This window comes from Metopolophium dirhodum, chromosome 6 (assembly GCF_019925205.1).
Source record: "Metopolophium dirhodum isolate CAU chromosome 6, ASM1992520v1, whole genome shotgun sequence".
Taxonomy (NCBI): Eukaryota; Metazoa; Arthropoda; class Insecta; order Hemiptera; family Aphididae; genus Metopolophium; species Metopolophium dirhodum.
The window spans coordinates 16,406,001-16,429,606 of NC_083565.1; the positions used below are offsets into that span (position 1 = coordinate 16,406,001).

Here is a 23,606-nt window from a genome sequence, read left to right on the forward strand (position 1 = left end):
CATGAAACCAATTCATAAAAACCAAACTTAGTAATATTTGTCACAGAGAAATTGCATTCACCTGTATAATATTATATTTGAGTTCAATATATTTAAAATTCAAAATATTAAATTAAAATGTACAAATTCTTTTGATATAATTTTAAGTAATGTTAAGATTATCAGAAAATAATATTATTCTTTAAACATATTGTTAATGGTTTCAAGTCCATAGTTGTTTGTACACCAGATAATGTAATTAATCGTTGCGTGAATTCTCGTTACAGTAGTTGTATGTTTGATTAGAGGGTGTGTTTAAACTAAACATAAAGCACTAACAACTAAAAACGATTCCATAAATATTTATAAATTGTTCAACAATGATAAAAACAAAATTTGTACTCATGTGCTTGTGAATCACAATGTAGTTTGTAAAAGATACTACTGTAAACGAGATTTGCGTTGAGGGAGAGACCTTACATTATAAATAAACAACTTAAACACATTTGATCTACTTGCATTATTGTTTAAGTATGGTCACTACCTCTTTAACTTCAAATTTAAAAAGTACGCAAATCGCTTAGACTACGTCTACCTTTATCTGATAATGGCCTGCAGATGGACGTGGTTTTTTTCAAGCTTCCAAATACTGGTGGCCAAGTTGCTTGATCCAGTGTAACTGGTTTCTTTGATTCAGGGTCAGATTCAAAAACAGAATCATTAGATTCAACCGTGTCGATAGACGCTGATGATTTGTCTGCGCTGGAAAAAGGACTGAATAAACTGAGAAGCTTGTCAACTCCAGACGAGGTGGCTTGATCCAAACTTGTGGTGATGTTTTGCAATGAAGTCAACAAAGGTCGAGAACCCATAACCCAGGACACTTTCCTAGTTCTTTGATCTTCTTTTTTGGTATCATTTTTATGTTTGCACAAATCCAAACTATCAACTGTGAGTTCCAAATTGGTAGGACCAAAAGAATCATCAGATAATGACTCGTTACTAGCCGTTGGTGCTTTATCATTCAAATTGTTCAATTTGGTCACCTTAAATCGACACTCTTTTTGTTTTTGTTCGGATACTTTTGACACATGAAAACGATTACGTGTGGATGCTATTGAAGGACTGCACATTGGACTACTAGCAATTGGGCTGTGTATAGGACTTGGAGCAGGGCTTCTTAATCTACCGCTACTTCCTCGCAACATAGGCAAGTAATCGTCTGAACCAAGATAATTGGGATTTTTAAGTGAAGTATACTGCATCATTAATGATTCACATGTAAGAGATATCTTTCTAGAATCTACATTTGGTATTTTGATAGCTCTTGTTATATTAGACTCATCTGCAATCTGGTCAAGTAGATTGTCGTCAATTTGTTTACTACTATGTTTTTTTTCATTTTCTTCACACATTTGTTTGATCTGCTCCGTTAAATTTGTATACTCTTTAGTTGTATCCTAAATTCAATAAATGAATAAATAATTTGAAAAAGTTGTTTACACAATTGAGAAAATTCATTAAAATTAATATTATTATAAAATGAAAAAAACAATATCTTACAGCTGCATATTTGTTACGTGGCAGAGGATCTAAATCTAGGCGTGTAATTCTAAAATTTTTTGAAATGGACTCTTTCAAATTTCTCAGCCCTTCAACTTCAATATTATTATCACGTAAATCTAATCTCTGCAAAAGCGAACAATATTACAATACATAAGGAAGTTTAAAATGTGTTAACATATCTAAAGACATTAATAATAACTATAACAAGGTTCTAAATACAAAACAAAGACTACTTTTTTTTTAAAAAAACCTTAAAGTTATTACAACATATTTAATTTGATTATCCTTATACACTATAGGAGCTTAACACTTTACAAAACTAGCAGGTTCTTAATATTATTCATGTGATTGATATGTAGATAGAGTAAACAACTATAATATAAGAAATTGTTTTATGTTTAAGTTAAAATATATAAGAACTTATGGAAAACAAAAAAAAGTTTAAAAACATTTTTAAACATTATTATTATTTTTGCAATTTTTGGAAGACATATTCATTCTGAGCTTATGATAAATAAAAATAGATAATTTAAAACTTTTACAATTTTTTTATTAATAATTAATAATAAATTATTTTTTTGTTTCAATAGTAAGTTCAAATGTAACATATTATGATACATCAAATGGCTTTGGTTAGTGTACCTATATATTTAAGAAATTAATTTTTATTCGTCCATGTTTGTGTTATATCTATCACATGAATAACAAATTATAGTTTATATATTCTATGATTAGCATATTATTAAATACTAAATAATTGTTATGTAAATTAATTTTAACTCTAAATAAACATCTAATAAACTACATTTACTTGAAAATAAGATAGATTTTTAATAGAATTAGTATTTAGTTTAAAGATTGTGAGTAAACACTAACGGCTACTTACTTGTAAAGAAGTATTGTCTTCTAGTGCTTCTGCTAAATGTTTAACTCCTTTACAAGTAATTTGGGTACTTTGCAATCCTAAGCGTATCAAATTTTTGTTGTTCTTCAATGGTATTTGAATAGCACTAGCCATGGTGTCGAGTAAACAATTAAACCCAACATTGAGCATTTCTAATTTAGTTTCTGACCCCTACAAATCAAATAAGCAAAATTTATTAGTATACTATTATGCTTAGAAAAAATGCATTTAATTTTTTTTATAATGCTTTCCCTTATAAATAGTTAATAAATGTCTGAGTTTTTCTTTATAAATATATAATTACCATTAAGTTTGATAAACATTCTGAACACTCATGATTCAAGTTATTATTCCAGACAATTAAAATTGTCAAAGGTGAATTTTGATTTACAATGCTTTCACAAAGTAATTTAAACCCTTTATTTTGAATGTTATTATTGCTAAAATAAGTAATAATGATCAATTAGGTATTGATATGTACATACATATTTTAGTACAAATTGTGTTATTTATAAATAAGTGAAGGGTACAAGAAAAAAATGGTAATAGTCCATTATTTCTGATTTTGATTTTATGGTTTGATTGGATAGCAAATAAGGAGTAATATCGACAGTTGAAATCGATTCAGTGAAAAAACCTTTCAGTCCATAGTTATTTGTTATTTAGTTTTTTGTTTAATTATTAGATGAATAGAAGTCTATAAACTTTACTTTGCTACCCTGAAAAAATTACATAAATGGACTACTACCGTTTTCCCCTGTACCCTTCAAGTATAAAATATGTTTACCTACCTTAAATCCAACAACTGCAATGTGGTATTACATTTAAGTAAAATTGAAAGTTGTTTAGCATCATTTTCATTTAAATAGTTTTCACCCAAGTAAAGTTCTTTTAGTGTGTTATTTAATTTTATTAAAGAAACTGAAACAATAATATGTTTATTAAGATCATTTTGATATTTTTTCCTTTTACTTAATTTTTTAAAAAATCTAACATTGATGGTATAATGCCTCAAGGTTTATGTAATTACAAATGATATGATTGAGTTCAACCATTTTTAAATTAATTAAAATAATTAAATAAATATAATAGTATATAATATTGTATTTAAAAATAATCACCTAATGATGTTAATGGCCGGTCTGCGAGATTACAATTTTCAAGTTTTAAGACACATAATTGTGAACCAAATTTTAATGAACGACCCAAAGAAGTCATATTTGATTCATTAAGTATTGTGTTCCTTGCTTCTAATTCTTCTAAACATTTTGACTGAAAATAAATTTAAATTCCAATCAAAAATGCTTTATTTCTACATTTATATTTACCAATCACCTTTTTTAACGTACGAGCACATGCTTGCCACCCTCTAGTGCCAATATCATTGTTAGAAGATATGTTTAAACAAATGGCAGATTCATAAAAGTCTAACATATCAAACAATGCAATTGCCGTCTAAAAATTAAAATATATATTTATAATACATTATTTATAAATTAAATATTATTAATATCTAACAAATTATTGTGTTCTTAATAAAACAAATATATATGTATAAAAATAAAAAAATGAGACATCTGTCAACTTAAATAATTATTGAAGTTCAATTATTTATAGGTAGGTACTCGATGAAATATATTTTCAGAAACTTTTTTATACGGAATAGACAATATTTAAGAGATGCATACTATTGAACGTTTTTAAGTTATCATTTAATCAAAATTTAACTAATGAAAATTGCATTAGGTATACTCATTCAATACAATAATATATAAATATAAATATAACATTTTAACAGATTAATTTATCTTATCAAAACTATGTTAATTTAAAATCAGTAAGAACTATTACACAATTCAATAGGTAGGTATTTATTATTTGATGATATGGAAGGTGTTGAAATGGTAGACCTTGGGATAAAAAAATGTATAGTAAGTTATTAACTAAATTAAAAATGGTTAACAAAATATGAATTAAGTAGTTTAATTTTTGTTTAACAAAAACATTTTGAATTAAGGTGTATTCATACTAAATTTAAATAATTATTTAATTATTTTGTGCAGCAACCGAGCAAAGACAGTCCTATTTTTTTCTTTTACTACTCAGACTTGTTAGGTACAAGTTGTTTAAATTAATTTGGAAGTTTATAAAAAATTAGTATTTAGGTACTTCCCCAGGAAATTTTTAAAATAAAAATTAACAATAAATTGGTACAATGTACTAGCTAATGAATTCAAAGTACCTAATTAAATTCATGCAATAAAATTAAATAGTAAACTTATTTTATAGATATGAACTTTCTACTGTTAAGATCAGACTTCTAAGTCCTGGCTATATTGTATACAGTACCTACCTATATCTATAAGGTTTCAAACCAATTTAATTGAAAGAATATTAAAACATTCAAGTAGTCTTACATCATCGTTTAATCCAGTAGCTTCAACGTTTATAGTTTTAAACTGAACTCTTTTAAAAATTTCTTCAAGACTTTCCCAGTCAACATTGGTCAGTAAAACACCTTTTAGATCAAGACATTCATTCCTCTCCAAATTTGTATTTATAGATTTTATTTGATTGAGAACCGAGTATAATGGATTAGTATTGTGTCTCTCACATGATTGTTTATATTTAGCTGTCAGTAACTCTACAGTTACGTTTTCCACTGAGAACAATAAAAAGTTTAATTATACACAGTGTTCCGGAGGCTACATTACGTTAGGGATGGAATTTAGGTAATAAAATTGATTATTTACTGGATTCCCAAGGATGCAAAGTTTCAAGAACGCCAGTGACAATTTGACTTTCATCGTCCGGAAAAGATACATTGCGGCTGATGTATGTTTTCTTGGAGTTTGAACGTAAACAAGAAGGACCGACTGGCACATTTGACAGGGAAAGTATCTCGAAATTGCTAGGTAACGATCTGGATTTCCATTCAGTCATCACTGTGGGCGGTTGCTCAGTCGGTCGGTATTATGGTATTATGCAGTTGGAGCAGCAGCAGGAGCAATGGCAGCAGTGCATACTTTCGATGGCTCCAATCTATAGCTGTCGTTTGACCGCGTTCGCGAGGGTCGAAGAGTAAAAGGTTTTTTCGGCGGCGGTCGTCTGCGAGTGAAACGAGCTTCATCTATAACGCATTGTCGTTGTCGTCGCTGGTCAACAGCGGCGGCAGCACTTCACTCGATTCACTCGGTGTCGGTCAAAACTCGGCGTAAAGTAACGGCAACGCTCGCGTACCGTATACATGTATACGCGCGTAATATACATGTATAAATTTGTCGCTGAGAGACGAATTGAAACGAACCGACCACGACGAAAAATAATAATAATAATATGTCAGTGTCAGTCGTCGAAAATTGCCAATAAAATAATAATACAAACGCGAAAACGTCGGTCGACGACGGTCGAGAAAAAAATATTATTCATAATCGATGGTTAGTGGTTGGTAAAATTGACCCATCGGATAAGATCCACAACCGCGGTAAGCAGTAAGCACTACCAACAGGCTACAACAATTATATTTTATAATCACAAGCTGCTGCGCTTGCGTAACTCTATGTTCGCACGCTACTCTGGTCTCTGGCAGTCTGGCGCATCGTTGAAGATTAATAAAAAAAAAAAACGAAAACGAAAAATTGCATTAAAAACATGTTCGAATGTGGTGGGTGTTAACTGTTAAGTGGTATCGCATGTGTGCGTGTCGACGGAAGACGATAAATGTGTTTTGTATATATTTTGTATTTACTATTTTTAAAATGCCGAGAAATACTTTAACAAGTCATATCGCTGACGAGAACAATAACAACGCAGCTGGTGGCGCCATCTTTTCGGCCTGGTCCGCAGCTTCTTACCGCCCCCATCACTCACATCGATATGGCGAAACAAAAACACAGGGGAAAATAATATAATAATTCTTCGGCTTTCACAAAGCAAACCGTCGTTGCAAAGGATTTATTTATTAACAATCTGTTCATGATCGGTCTACACCGACCGTCTTCCAGTCCGACTGTGTTCTGTCACTCGCTCCCTTTGTTTCAGGGCCTCGGATCATAATGGTTGGCCGGCACGTTTTTTAAGAAACTAAGGTACATATTATTATTTTATTCCTATAACACGACAAATTAATACACACGATTATACCGTATATGTTTGTATATAATATAATATACATTTTATATATACATAATTTGTATGTTATTATATATATAAATATCTTGTGTTGTTTCGTTTCTAAAGGGATCCCCATACCGAATGTATTGTGGGGGCAATTGTTTTATTGATTGGTATTCGTTCCTTCAAAATGTTCACTGGTGTTTCGATGCTTTGTATTGGAAATTAAGGTGAAAATGTCATCTACAGCTGGGAAGCAAAGTAACAACTCTGGACAGGACGATGAGGGTGAAGAAGAGGACGACGAAGTCGGGGACCTGGTGTCTGCCGTCAATTACAACACCATTAATTATAACACCATATCATCTATGGCAGTGCTCAAAGAAATACTTGGTAAAAATAATAAATATAATTTGCACATAGATATCATCAGCTGATCATATTACCTACTTGTGGTCCATGTGAAACATGTGTTTTGGTTTTGGTCTATTAGTCTTCAATTCAATTGTATTTGTTTAATATAATTTGTATAGCTAATAGACTAATCAGTGATTCTAATATTAAATTAACTTTTATTTTTTAATTATAAAATTATTATTTTTTCTCAATGTATTCTTAATTATATGATATATTATCATATGATAAAACTTAATATTTACAATAAATTTATAAATTTAGAATTACAAAAAAAAAAATCATTTACCTACCTTTATTATTTGAGTATAATATGATTCTAAAATTTTAATCATTTGGATTTTTACCATCGTGAATTATTTTATTACATTTCAATTTAACATTACAAATATAACTTGATTTATCATATATTTTTGAATAGATACCTAACTATTTGAAAGTCTAACTATTTTAATATTTATTATTTAGTTAATGAATGCTTCATACCAATTTAAAGTTGAAAATCCAATGATTATGAAAAGTTAATTTTGAATCCAACGTTTTATATTCGAGTTGTTGAGGTTATAGCGAAAATATTCCTTTTTCACCATTCATAATTACTTTAATAGGTACACTAGTACCATTTTTATGAGTATAAATTAATACAATTGCCGATTACACTTATATTAGGTACCTATTTAAGATACCTAACTATCAAGTAAACAAGTTTTAAATTTAATGAATTAAAAAAAAGATTGAAAATTAAACCAAAAGTTATTAATGATTAAGTAAGGTTTTATTATGAATTATCTGTAGCATATAATTTATAGTTACCCTATTTTATACTAGTCTTAAATTTAATTTTCTATTAACATATATATACAATTGATAAATGATAATACCTATTATATGTACATAGTCATATCATCTTCCTATTATATATTTAAAATACAATTAATACAATTAAGTAACCCAGTCTTCAGTTACTTAATTGTATTACCAATATAATTAATTAATAGGTAAAATGTTGTCTTAGTTGTGTGTTGTTATTTATTATTATTGACTAACAGAGTTTTTAGTTGAATGCATGATGCCTGATGATGATATGCGTTACCAAACACAAATTTTGAATGTACTTTTATTTTTAGAATGATTATTATATTTAATTTATTAGATAAAAACCAAATATTTATATTTTATTATTATTTAATTTATTAAACGTCGAAAGTTTGTTGTTTCTAAATACTATTATACTTTATTTGAGAGCTGCTACATATTATTAATGTTTAATTTTACAAGGCCCTAAGATCAAAATGTTTAAAATTTATAATTGGCTTTTAGATTCTGAGAGGTACAAGAAATGTTTTGTGTACTAAACTTGGTATTACTATCAAGTATTTTTATTTAATTGTAGTCAATTGTATTATTGATTATAATTACTATAGATTGTTCACTGGCTGATTTTTCGGTGGCATGAATTATTTACTCCCTGTAGATGGCGAAGCGACGTGACTACTAGCAAACAAAATGTTACATGACATTACTAAGAATTTTTTGCATGAAATTTCAAGTTTGAATATATAATTCAGATGACAGTAGGGTACAAGGGTTCAATGGGCCAGTGGGAGGGGGGTCCTTGGATTAGAAAATCTTAATAAAATTATTTCTAGACAACTATTATTTTCAGCTATACCTAAAAGGCTTTACATAAATATGTATTTTAGTTGTTATCTTGTTAGAAAAAATGATTTGGCTTAAACTATAATTTAATTAAAAGCTTTAACTTAAAATTTAAGATTAAAATGTTAAGAATAATATTGATAGATTGCTCAAATATGTGAAACACTAAGTGAAAAAAAAATAAGAATTTGTTTTATTTATTTTAATAAAATTTGCTATGACTTCAAGCATCACATTTTGAAAACTTTAAATACATATGACACTAAACACTGTTATACATACACATTACACATAGTACTATTTGCCAGTAAAAAAAAAAAAAAGAAAAATGGGAAAAAATTAAGTTACTTTTTTGTTGTATAATTTATAACTTGATCATAATAGTTTTATAAAAATGTATGCACTTTCAAAACTGAGAAAAGTTTCTATCAACATAATGAATAAGTATAAAAGTTTGTTTCATTCATAGATTGTAAAACTGGATATATATAAATACTATTGATAAATGTATAAGTTATATAGTTTGAAGAGCTTTTTTAAATTTAAATTATGTTGTGTTACCTGATTACTTCAAACTTATATATTTTAAACACAATTTTAGTTTTAACTTTTTCTATGTTTTTTTTTCTATTAATAACCTTCTATCAATTAAAATTTTTGTTTAAGGAGCTCAAGATAGTCCTGAAGACGCCGATTGGTTTCAACATTATTTCTTGCGTCACGTTAATCGTTTACCATCACGAAGTCATCAGTTTGTTGGTAGACGTCTTTCAGAATGCAAAGAAGAAGATGAACATATTGAAAATAATTTAAAATCACCAGTGATAGACGACCAACTGAGTAGTGCTAACATAAGTGCTAAATCAACACCTCCAATATCACCACTATCACATCATAGAGATAAACATTTTTTTGATGTTAATTTGGTAGAAATGAAGTCTCAGGCATCTTCGACATCCACTTTAGATTACGATTCAATGGATGAAGTATGGATTAAACGTTACGATGCAGATACATCAAAACGTCGAGCGGTATGTATTTAGTATTTTATATTTTCTTGTTATTATTCAATTTAAAATATTGGTATGAGAAATTTCTCATATATGATAACTTTTGTATAACTCAATATTTTGAATAAGTTAAAATCTATTTTTATATGAATGTCCAATGTCCATGGAATTCTGATTATGATGGTGTATTATCATATTTCAATTTAGAATCATTAAATAGAATGATAAGTTATTTTCATTGTATATTTTACAAATAAAATTTAAAATTCCCCTGTGTAATTCTACTGAAACAATTCAATTATTGAATTAATATTAATAAATTTACTAGCAATCAAGAAAGTTTTTTTAAAATTTATAATTGTTCTAAGATTTATTTATGGTTATCACCTGCAAATATACTGATGGCAATAGGAAATGGTTAATTAGGGTTATACATGTATGTACAATATGTTTATTTTGTTATTAATTATATTTTGTGGAAAGTAAATTTAGTATCATTTCTATAATCTATAGTTTTTATTTTAATTGTATATGATATACATTTTATATTTTATAAAGATATTGTTTTGTAATTGAAGTTTTATCCATCAATAAAGAAATCATAATAGTATTAAATAAACTAATGATAAATACCTAGTTAAAAACTTATAAATAGATATATTTTTAATCTACATATCTGAAAAAATTAAACTAATGACATTTATAAAGATGACTTGATTGGCTTTAAAACCTGTTACATAAAGTAACTTAGGTACCTATTATATTTTATATTTTTATGCATCCATTAACTTTTCTAAGTTAACAACATTTTTTTTTGCTGTTGTAATATATGTTTTAAGTTTAAATAAAGTATCTTTCTTTGACTATTGCTTTTATTATTTTCCTTCAAATTATAGTCTCATAATATAATTTAATGTTACTTAAAAGTTTTATTACATGCAAATGATGATATAATATATTTTAAAGTCTGGTGGCATATTAGACCCTATTAGCACATACCTTTCCCTGTTAATCTTAGTTTTGAAACTAAACATTGATACACTGATAAATATTGGTATAGTTACCTATAATATTATTTTTTTTTATCAATTAATTTTTGTTTTAGGAACTTGGATCACAACCTTTACCAACCACAGCAGATGATTCAGATGGTCAGTGTGTATCAATCAATCGCCCGAGATCTGGTAAAATATATTTATTTCACTTTAGTAAATTGTTAAATTTAATACTTATGTGTATTTTGAAAATTTGAAATTCAGTTGAATGCACCAATGAGAAATCATAAGTTGAACTAACAGTTATATTGAGCTGCTAATTAATTTAAATATTATGTTGATTTAATTAAAATCATAATAAATATTTATCTTTATTATTAGTTCTAAGTTCATATCTTATTATTCCATTTAAAGTTATCATTATCTCATTTTATTTGTCATTTCCAATTATGGAAAAAATAAACAATTATTTCAATATGAAGTCAGGGCTAACAAGAAAATTATATGTCTACTTTTAGTTTTTACCTGCATAGATCACAGTTTATCAAAGTATATCCAATATTTTTTCTGTTGTTTTTTTTATGATTTTTATGTATGAACTGAGAAAAACATTGTATTTTGAGTATTGATTTAAAATTAAATTTATTATTGACAATGTTTGAAATATCTGCTCATGATTTTTCAGGTAATTGTACAACAGTTACATTTTTCAAAATTTGTTTCTACTTTAATTTGATTTCATATTCTTGACAGTAAACAACTATTATTTTAAGATTTGGCTGATATAAATAATATTGGTGTTTCTATTAAATAATTAATTAAATATTAGTTAAATTTTAATAAAATGAAAAATATGAGAATTAAAAGCTTTTTCAAATCATTTGTATTATTTAATTAGGTACCTGGAGTAAAGGAGGTTCTGCTCCTGTACTGCTGCCTGCAGTGGTCGCTGCTCTGGCTAAAACTAAAAAAGGATCAGTTGGTGTGGAAAGACGTCAATCTGGAGATGATATTTTAGCTAAAGGTACTCCAAAAATACAACCATCAAAAAGTAAAACTCAACAATTGCAATCACAACAAGTCCAGCAATCTCAAACTACCCAAAAGAAGATGTCACCAAAACCTCGTTCTGGACAATCTCCTTCACATACTCGCAAAACAAATACTCTTTTAGATGCTTTTAGACCTAGATCAAAATCTGATGCAGCATCTAAAAAGAACAACACAATCATATTACAAATGAAAAACTCTATCCAAGTTAGTATTGTATTAATGTATTCTATTTATTAATATAGTTATTTAACTATAGTCAGCGACATGAAAAGTGGCCCCTGACAGTTTCGAATCTAGTGGCCGTCTCACCTCAGTGTTCCACATCACATGTGGCACTGTGCTGTGTGCGATAATACATGTTATAGGTTGAGAACCCAGGGCTATCTGGTGGAGTACTCAGGGGTCACTTTTCATGTTGCGGACTATAATTACTATATTTTTATTAACAATTTGATATTAGTATATATACATATTCATTTATTCTGTGATATTATATTTTAAAAATGACAGAATATAGAGGTACAGCCTGGTATCTGGCTCTTGATTTCGCTTTTATAATTTTAGAGATGAATTATATTTAAAACAATCATGAAACATCAACAATTTCTAGTGTAACTAGTGTTTATCCACACTTAGATTTTTCTTCAAAATAATTCAATAGTTGTTCTGTTATTGGTAAAATAAAAATCTAATCTGTCCTCTTTTTTATAGTATTATATCCATTATTTTATGGTGTTATATAAGACTTTTGGTACACTCCATCTACCTACTAAATTTTTAGCAAAAACCAATAATAATAATGGAAAAAAATATTGTTCAATACATTCTTCACTCCATCAAACTATTGTTTTTTTTTTTGTATATGGAAGGTTGAATGTTGTAAATAAAATCATTAAGCATCATTGTGAATATTGTATACTAAATACATAATATTATATATACAATATTTTATATTGTTGTTACATTTTACAATTCAGTTTTGTTAATCTATTGATATTAATTATTAAGTACACATTAGTATCTTATCTTATAAGAAGATAAACTAATAATGTGGGTTTGAAATTGTAGATGATAATTTGGTTATTTGTTTATCTTAAACTCTTTATTTTACTTCCCTGTAAATAGTTAAAATTGTATTCCTAAATTACCTCAATAGTTAATAATTTGTTATAAAAAACCTTTTTCTTATTTAGATATACTATACCTAACTCATACATTATTTTTTTATTATTGTTAACAGCAAACTCTTAAATCACCTGGTTCAAGTGCTCGAAATAGTATTAGTGGATCAAATATATCTAGTGATACTGTTGAATTCAATAATTTGGTACCACCTCCAACTCGAAATCGTTATAAGCAAACTGCAGTAGCTGCAAGACCACGGGCTGGATCAGATAGTGGTAGTACTAAAGGAGCTGTTTCTAAAATGATGGATTTATTTAGACATAGATCTCAAAGTGCTGTTTCTGCAGAAGACAAACGTAAAGCTGTAAGTTCTATAGTTGATTACCTAATGTATATTAGAAATAACTAATTCTTAGACTAGACAGTTTAGGCATTTAATACAAATTTTTAAAAGCTCTAAAATGTTTAAAAAAGAAATATAAATTAGTTTAAATTTAAGAAGTTAAAAAATGTGTTATCTAATTGTACAAAGAAGAAAAAAATCAATTTATTTGAATATGTATAGTATATTTCCTATGTGGTGAATATTGTCTGACAATTATATTATAATGTTCATCATAATATAGATAGATACTGGTCCACATCATGGTGATTAACATCATATAACAGTGCATGTTAAATGTTAATATTATTAGTATTTATGAATATAAACAACTTGATAAAACATATTGGTACTAAGTATCACAAAATATATTTCAATATATAATAAAGCAATATTAAATAAAACAGGGCTTAGAACTGCTTCCAAAAAAAAAAAAAAAACGGTAATAGGCATAATAGGAAAAGTTTTGAAACTGGTAACCGGTTATCGCTTTATATTGATATTATAGTAATCGGTAATCGATTCTTCAAAAATATTTTAAACTCAATGGGTTACCGTTAATCGTTAATAACTGTTAATTATTGTTTTTCAAGAATCGGTTAGCGGTTTAAACCGGTTTTAGAAAATTATAACTAATTGAGTCCATATATTTATTACCATAGTTTGGATTTTATAGAACTTAAAATTCCTTAAATATGCTCTATAAATTATAATATTATCTTAGATATTGTAAAATATGAAACGCGTTTTCGCAGAGGTACCGAGAGAGCAAACAGTTTACTAAAAATTATTTTGGCTATAATTTTATGTAAAACAGTTGGAAAATGAATTAAGTAAAACTTAAATATATATTTTTTAAATATTAAATACAGATACCAAAAACCGTTAATTATTTTGGTCGAGAATCGGTTTTGGTATAAAACTGGATTTGAAAATAAAAGGTAACCGCTTTGATGTTAATACTTAGATAATTATCTTGATTACCAATAACCAATAAGCACTTCCACCTTACTAAAATTAAAGCAGTTATCGGTTTTCGGTTCTCAAATTATTGGTTTTTGTTACAAACCGGTTAACGGTTTTGAGCCCTGAAATAAAACATTGTTGGAAAAGGAAAAAAATAATAAACTATTAATTGTATATAAATTTCTAATGATAACTGACACTTCTCATAGTTAATTAAATTTTTATTTTTTTAGTAGGTGTATAAATTATAAATTTATAAATAATAATAGTTACAAAACTATACTCACTAATGAGTAACTACTAATCACATTTAAATAATTAAACCATTTAATTGACAATACTCATTGTATATGTGCTGTAATAAGTAAACAGCTATCTTATTTTTTTAAATACGTTTAAATGTTAGTTAAATTTAAATACTAAATAATATATAATATTTATTTTTAAAATATGTTCAAGCTTAAACCTATTAAACACAATTTATATATTTGCTCAGGAAATGTGCACATTTTTTATCGCTAAAAAGTAAAAACTAGTTGATAAATTACTAGCTTCTGTTGCACCTCAATGTAAGAGAACCTCGTTACAATTACAGTATTACAGCTAGGTGCCTAATTAAATTTTTTTCGTTGTAAGCCTTCTACGAGCAAGTCAGTTTTGTTTTGTTTGTATCAATGATTACTTGGCACTCTGGTGTTATAATATAGAAATGTTATTGAAAGCTGAGCATGTGTGTCTAATTATCAGTCATCATTGGTATTAATCGGATATTTGGATCTGGTTAGGTAATCTATAATAATTAATATGAAGCCTTAGACTTTATAAAAAATACATATTTTTCTATATATTCAGCCAACTCAACAAGTCAGCTACAAATATTTAATACACTAATGATATTGTATTTATGGTAAAATATTGTCAATATAATAAAAATGTATTCACACTACACAGGAATCTTACTTTATTATGTACAGTGTTTTAATTTTTAGGTTTTTCATTTTTGCTATGTAGCTAATGAAGAACAAAACCACATGTATCTACTACAAGTAGTTGGAACGTTTACCTATTTGTTTATTTATAATAGACATGTAAAATAATTGTTTACTCATATCATATACTAGGTAGAAGAGGTCTTCTATAAATATTTTTTTTGAACAAAAATGACGGACTTTAAAATGGTTTTTTTACTTTCAAAGTAGTTTTGTTTGTGTTATAAAAAATAATAGTAGGTAATCTAAATGTCGAAAACCATAATAATATGAGTCTACATGACAAGATATTATGTACGTGACTATATTTTTGAAATGTTTGATTACATGAGTGTATTTATACGTTTTGTGGTTGTAGAAATGTAAATCATTGTTATAAGTTTGCTGCAGTTCACGTAGATGTAGAACGTTTTTTTACAATTGTACAACATTGAAAATTAACGAGTGAAGTAGCAGAGGTTTGGTGGAGAGGTGAACCGATGATATAATAACTAGTTTTTTGTGTGAGCCCACTGACCCAATTTATGAAATCGTCTACCGGAACAATAGAAGTCAATTTACCATATCGTGTATTTTTATGACAAATTAAGTTGCAGTCAATTAACGTGGAGTCTGTAAAAGTTCAGACGAATAGTAGATATTAATAATAACTTAATAAATTATCACGTACATAGTGATGGGTGTTTGGAAAACATTTGAAGTAGGTAATCTCGAAAATGACGCCGGGCTTTCCGAATGACCCTCGGCGGGCAACATCACGCTGTAGAAGTGACGTTCTGGGTTGGTGCCTGGTGGGAGTCATGAGTTGTGACTGGTGTTAAGTGAAAGTGTCACGAAAGACCTTGTAAACATTAAACAACACGACTAATTGTAGGTAGATGTTATTATTATTATATATCATGTCCCCTCCACCAAGGATTTTGTTGTCGGCTATGGCAGGCGCGCGAGTTCCAGTGCACTGCAAACATATTTACGTACTGGTATTATTACAGTCCAAAGAGATACTCCCCACCGTTCTGTTTTTATTATCCTCATCATCATTATTATAATATTCAATGATATTATTATTTTTGTTTTTCTCGCGTCTATATTTTCCATACGAGAGCAAACGCTCTCTTGCTCACTCGTTCGCGCAAACACCAAAAACCGGTTCCCTTCCTTGAAAATCAGTATCGCGTCCATGGTGCGTTCCATCCATCCTCCATGGTCGTGCGGCGGCCGGCGGTGGTGGTCCTCGCCGCGGCCGTCCGCGTTGCCCAGGTACGACACGATGTATGTTGTCCGCTCACCGACGTCGTCAGTCCGCCGTCCGTCGTTCCATCGTCGCGGTCCTGTCTCGTACCTGTTGCTCGCGTCACCTGCAATTCTATCATCCGTATTTGTTGCACAGTGTGTCTGTCACCGTGTATGGTGTGCGCATACCGGCGCAATATGCCCGGGCGATGTCGTGGTACTTCCGATGGATGTTCAGCCAGCAACAGGATCCGTCCACGACGGTGCCGGCCGTCAACAAGCCGCGCAGCCGGTCCCTGGACGGGGGAAATCCCGTTGATCTTGTCAAGCACCACCACCATCTGCAGCCGCCTGCCACCGCCGCGGCCCCGGCCACTTTTCATTTGGCCACGCTACAGCCGGCCGCCGTCGCGCAGTCACCCATCCGGCTGCCCGTGACAATGTTGTCGGCGTTACCCTTCGTATGTATCTCTCGGTAATACAGTTAAACGCCCCCTCACCCCTTCCCTCGGTACTTTTAATCTTTACTCTCCACGTCCGCCCCTCTCTTTTTTCCACCTTCTCTCGATGTTTCGCTTTATCTCTGCCCGCAGACTGTCACCGCCGACCGCCGTAGCCCGCAGTAAGCTTACACAATACTCACTACTATTATTATTATTTTACACGTACACCTATTGCATAACATCAATACTACACGTCGCGCGTACACGGGCTTCATTCTGTATTCGCCACTAGGTTATACTGTTATAGGGGAGAATACACTCGAGATGTGGCCAAGGAAAATATTTTAAATTATATGTTCAACAAATAGTTCAAATTCAAAACAAAATTAAACAAAACTCACTTACCTAATTAGCAGTTGTAACTTGTAATCAAATTCATATACCATGAAACAAACAAACAAGCATAAAACAAAATAAATAGGTAGTGTGCATTGGCAGTCAAATTGAGGAATTCAAAATATTTAAATTATATTAAACTAAAATTGGATGTAGGTATAAACAGAAAATACAAGTAATATAACTATAACGTACACATATCACATTCGTATTAATTTATGGACTCATGTAATTAAGTAGGTTCGTGTAATAAAATTAATTGACAGTACAGTGAAATATTGGAATGTATACTATCAAAAACAATTTTCACATTTTTATAGGTAGGTACTTAATATTTAAAAATGTTAATATTGGTACAATAATCAATGCATTTTCTCAGGAGGTTTGGGAGTCAGCTAACCTTTTCATTTTTATTTTTTTCTCATTATCTAATTTCTACAATTTAATTTGAACCATTTTATAAAATAATAATATTTTTAAAATTGTATGGTGTATACAACACTACAGGCCTCTTAAATCTTTATAGGCAATACATTAATATTATCTATTAGCTATTGCCATAATATTATGGTGTATTGGTGTTTATTTTATGAAAGATGTATAATTATAAATATTAGAAAACGTACACTTATACCGATATATATTTTATTTAGTGGTTTATTAATTATTTTAACCACTATGGATATTAAATTTTCATTCGGTTTCTGCGGGCGGACTATCTATTTATATATACCTGCATTGCAACTACTTACGGTGGTTATTTTTTTTTTTTTAATATTTCAATACTATTAATGCAAATAATAAAAATTCTTAATATTAGCTGTTTATAATGTTTATATGTATGTTAAAATGTACCATTTATGTTTAAATTAGTTATGTTGGTATCAAAATATGAAGTAAAATACAAGCGAATCGAGTTGGTTTTCTATAGGTACACCAACCTTTCGTGAGTTGGGCTGAAGTACTAAAATCCTGGGTACGCCACTGCATCATATTTATATTACGATTGAAATTTACCTGTTTAGAAACTAGCTCTTTAGTTAAAAAATATTGATAACGCAATTCGTGTCCTTTCTGAAATCCTGCTTCGTCTTATAAGTGTTATGACTAAAACTAATTATATAATGTTCATATCCCGAATTATAGGCAATAAAGCTGTAACCAATACACAATAGTAAATAATTTAGGTATAGCTAAAATGGTAACATATCCCCTATACCTATTGCTTGTAATTAGGAATGTTTGATTATAATTATATTAGTAGACAGTAGTTGGTAATTGGTATCGTCATAAATAATAAAGGAATGCATTTTGAATTGGACATCAGCTACATATTTTTTTGTGATTGAATTACAAGAAGCTGAATTGAGTTATTACGCCATCGCCTAGTATAGTAGCATGGGGTAACGAATAACCAATATCCATAATTAGATAATTTGACTTAGTTGGTCGTCATCGATCCCATATATTGATTCTTTAGACCGTACTTACGTAGGTATTCTTTACAATTTATAATCCGTGTATATATATCGTATTCCATAATAAAACCACCAATGCTTTAGGTATATTATGGTTGTTACCGCTACAGCCATCGCATACATATGTAGATATATTATTATTATTTGTTATAATATCATATTATATTATTATTTTGTACATATAGTATATATGCGTATTGCGTTGGTGCTGATATTGATGTTTATTATAGTTTATTGACGGTTCATAAATCGTAGTTTTTCCTCGCTATTATAGTTGGTCTACTTACATCGTCTTTTGGACCGTCTTTATTTGTTAAATAAATACTAACCAAACTTATTTAATAATAAAGGACGAGTGTATAGTATATACCTTACTGTTATCACCTATAAATATGATGTCAGATGTACTGGTTACTTAATGTTGACGGATTTTGACCTGTTTGACTATGGTGTCTTGCACTATAATAAAAATATATATTATTATAATATGTCAATATTGTTGTTTGTGTAAGAAATACAGCTGTAGTGCTGCACGTACTACCGCCGCCGTTATATTATGTTTATTGTAATGTTACTGTTGCGTGATCGATTTTAATCCCCGTGTTCATAAACTTCCAGCATGGTTTAATATTATTTTCATGTGTTCGGAATGCTCATCGGTGAGTCCGTGTCATTCGATATTGTTGTTATTCTCTTTGATGCGTTAATGACGAGGACGAGGTTCATTTAAAGAGTAAATTACTTACGTACATATATAGCTGCATATAGCTTTCTACATATCTCAATTCATTAATGTTTCAATTCATTAGTCAATTTACAACACGTTTTTTGAAGCAAGTTAAAAATACTGCGTGCACCTTAAATCATATTTTCACCGTGTAAATATTACTTAAAAGTGATATAACAATAAAAACAAGGATACGCACTGGGGAAGCTCCCCTGTATTAATAATAATAATATCAAGCTAAAAAAGCATATCCACTATCCTAAAATCCTTAACCTTTACAATAATATTGTGTATTACATAACATATTATGATGTTTTTATTGGACTGTTTAATTTTTTTTTATAGAACCACATTGCAAGTCTTTTTTTGTACATTGGGTCAGTAGATCATGGATTAAAATTAATTTTACCAAATATTTTTTCTCGTAATTTTGTTGTTGTTGGTACCTGGTATCTAAAATTTCATGATTAAACAATTCCCCTAATTATATTATATAAATGATATAAAATGGCTGGGAATTTGATTCTCTAAAAAAAAACTAAGAAATCGCATTATACCCCAAACATTTATAAATAAATTAGAACGCATTTATAAAATGCACTAAAAACTAATTAGGACAAAAATATTATCTACTTATTCGAAATTTATAAAATTGAACATGCAATGTACATAAATAATATATATTATTTTAATTATTTAGTATGATAATTTGGTGATATATTGATTTTATAATGCTGAATTAGGTTTATTTGTATTCAGTGATCATTGAGGTAAGGTAGGTGTAGGTATACTTTTAATATATATCGCCTGTTGGGAGGAACGTTATAATTTTATTTGTTGTATGGAATTGCATAATATGCAAGATTAGATAAATTGTAATTGTTTGCGTTGATAGTATAGAATATTACATTAGAAATTTCTCGATATTTAGTTTTTCTTGAACTTATAGTAGAAGGCTAAAAATAATAACAAAATTATCGATCAATATAAGACTCAAAATCAACTTTACCAATGAATTGAACCTGATAATTTTATTGTACTTCTATTATGTATACGTCAGATGAAAAATAGTCTACCCTAACCACCTATAAAATAAAAATTTTCATATCCAATTTTATCTTGTTATAAATTATAAATATGCATTATTTAAAACTATATACGTTCAAAAAGTTAATTGTATATTATACTATAGAAATATAGAATATTATACTATGGAATATAGTGGTAGAGTAAAGAAGTTATTTCCGATGGTACAATATTAAAGTTACGATTACATACAATTCATACAATAGTTACATTATAATCTTTGTGTTTTTATTATTAAGTAGAAATGCATACTTATTGCAGTCTTAAATTATTAATAATAAAACTTGTAAAAATAACAAGTGAATAATAATAAGTGCATATCGCGAGTATAATTACAAACAACGTCATAACGTCATATAGATGAATATTTTGAGAATTATACGGCAAACGTCAAGACCGTGTTTAGAAGAATTACACACCATAAGTACATAATTATTTACTACGATGCAGCTATAGAGTAATAATTTAATGAATTAATCATACTGAGTAAAGTGATGAAGTCTTTGATAAGAATGATATACGTTTTTATACTTTACACTTTAAAAGAAGTTTTCCAAAAATTACATATTATTGACATATTATAGTCTATACCTATATTATAATATGTATATTGAATAGTTGACGTGATACTCGCATGTGTTGTCTCCGTCTTACTAGTGCGTAACATAGTAAATTTTACGCTTAGCCGAACAAGACGTGTAGCTCCGTTAGTTTAAAAATTAGAGTGAATTAACCTATTAAATCTATAGGTAAGATTATTATCTAGACAACCTTTTGGGCTTTTTATTATATTTTAATTTTAAAGCGAGTTATGAGTATTTTAAAATTGTAAATTATTTGTACATCTTAATACGTCATTATTGTATTTAATAATTAAAATCTAGTTGGTAATATCTGTCTACTTTTTTAATATAAATTATAATTTTTTTAGGAAAACTGTTTGGATAGATAACTTTTTTATGTTAATTAATAGACTTATGATTTTTCTGCTTGTTAAAAGAGTTATTAGAATGTTCAACATATATATTTATCTAACCATCTAAACCATTGTCCATTGTACAATGCACACTAGTTAGAAATTTGATAAAAAAAAAGCTTATAATGTATTGTACAAGAATAATTTAAACAATAACAAAATGCTAATGTATGATAATAATATCAATTTAATAATAAATTGTTGCCTATATACATTTTACAGTAAATTGAATGACAAATACATAATAATATGGTTAGATTAGGATACCAAATGTTCTGGTGTATGTAAAACACGCGTATAATTTAATTAAATAATAATAATAATTAATAAGTATCTACTATGGTATATCTTTATTGTCCACATAAACTTAATATTTTTGATTACTTTTACATTACTAGACTTCCTTGACCACTTATTATAATGTTATTTTCTATCAATTAGAATTATAGTACATACCTACTTGTAAAATAACCTGAAAACCTCAGCCTTCAAATAATCTTTCAGATATTATGATTGAACAAGATTTAATGTAAATGTATAAAATAGGTATAATTTAATTAAAAAATACGCTATCTGTCTCTATATTATATATTTTTTATTTTTATTATTATTTAAGTTAAATAAAAATACTATTGTATTATACCTATAGGTACTTACAATAGTATTGCAATCACTTTGTAGTTAAGGTTAATATTTTAAGTATAAACTCTATGCATAATTATGTTGGATATTTTTTTATATTTGAAAAAAAATGTTAATTATTAAAGTAATATAAAATTTACATTTTAACATTTACCGCAAAAAAAATTCATAATTTAATGATTAAACAATTATATGGTTTTTTTATATATCTAAATTAAGTTTTCTACGGGCTTACCTACCTTTTTAATTCTATACATACCAAAGCTTTGTGGTATACATTTTACATACATAGATGATAGATGTATTGCATGTAATTTAAATTACTTAATAAAGATATATATATATATATATTACGCACCTATGTAATAAAATTCACAATTGGTACTTTTTTGTTTTTTTTTCTTTACGAGACGAGCAAGTACCTTTATACATATATACCTATTAAATTAATTTCATCTCGCCACCTAATATATATAATTTAAACCTTTCGTTTTTTACGTTTATATGTGATAATATATATACTTATTTTGATGTTTCAACTTTATAACTATTAGCCGAAACCGTTTTTTAATAATTCTAAATTTATATGATAAGATACAAAGCATTGAAAAATTGAAAAATTGAACAATGTAATATATTTTATCACATATTGTTTTATGATATGCAGATGATCATATGGTATATGCAAAATCGTTTATAATATAAATTTTCAACTAGGTTTTCTTTTTAATAAAGAATTAAAAACAACTTGAAAATATCTATAATAGTTTTAAAAGAAGAATATTCTATTTACTTAATAATATCATATACATAATACATTACACGGGTAAAGAAATATTCATTAAGCGCACTATTTGTTTGTTTCCTCTCTCTTGTCCACGCGCATACATAGCCAAAACGCATTTACGCAGAACCATTTTTTCTATGTTTTTAAGTAATCTTAGAGTAAAATCACCCATTACAAAAAAGATATAGGATAATATTTTTGAGTGAATGCTATATCGATTTGTCTAATTATTGTCTCAAAACAATTTAAACATCATTTAAATGTACACAATTTTTTTGTTTATTTTGAAAGTCGAATACAAAGTCAAATAACAATAAAATATAAAATCGATATGTCATTCCCTCAAAAATATTATTCTCTATCTTTGTAAAAAATGATTGCGTTAATGCGTTTTGTCTATGCTGCGCGTGGGCCGGAGAGAGAAAACAAATAGTGCACTAACATCGTCTTAAATTAATATTTAATAGGTTTACCGATTTTGTGATGTTGAATATTGTTTTTTATTATTGTTCTTTATAATTCATATATATTTTTTTTAAGAGATACAATTTTTTTAATAGGTATCCATATAGTTTAATTTTAAATGTGATAGAAAAAATTATATAATATGAGTAAAAATAATAAAATAAAATAAATAAATAAAATTATATAATACAATATATTATGAGTTGCGCCTTTATTAT

At 28.1% G+C, this 23,606-nt stretch overlaps 2 protein-coding genes across 5 annotated transcripts in view; one reads left to right on the plus strand and one right to left on the minus strand.

The window, feature by feature from the left end:
• Nucleotides 1-532: 532 nt before the first annotated feature.
• Nucleotides 533-5,887, minus strand: LOC132947244 (protein phosphatase 1 regulatory subunit 37). The gene is made up of 9 exons (XM_061017488.1): nt 5,203-5,887; nt 4,867-5,111; nt 3,785-3,904; nt 3,571-3,721; nt 3,241-3,370; nt 2,754-2,889; nt 2,432-2,620; nt 1,543-1,668; nt 533-1,439 (listed from the first exon to the last, which is right to left on the minus strand). Exons 1-9 carry the CDS (start codon nt 5,390-5,392, stop codon nt 540-542), a joined length of 2,187 nt encoding a protein of 728 aa, XP_060873471.1. The 5' UTR covers nt 5,393-5,887; the 3' UTR covers nt 533-539.
• Nucleotides 5,888-6,314: 427 nt separating this feature from the next.
• The window catches only part of LOC132947242 (5'-AMP-activated protein kinase subunit gamma), a 46,190-nt gene continuing 28,898 nt past the window's right edge, over nt 6,315-23,606 (plus strand). For 2 of the 4 annotated variants that reach the window (XR_009664865.1, XM_061017483.1), the window contains exons 1-6: nt 6,315-6,537; nt 6,689-6,955; nt 9,302-9,666; nt 10,751-10,829; nt 11,539-11,897; nt 12,934-13,182. Coding sequence is in view for 3 of the 4 variants with exons in the window: in XM_061017483.1 (XP_060873466.1) it covers nt 6,799-6,955; nt 9,302-9,666; nt 10,751-10,829; nt 11,539-11,897; nt 12,934-13,182 (1,209 nt within the window). In the remaining variant the exon portion in view is untranslated. The remainder of the gene's footprint in view (nt 6,538-6,688; nt 6,956-9,301; nt 9,667-10,750; nt 10,830-11,538; nt 11,898-12,933; nt 13,183-23,606) is intronic. The other 2 variants (XM_061017484.1, XM_061017485.1) reach the window with 2 other exon arrangements.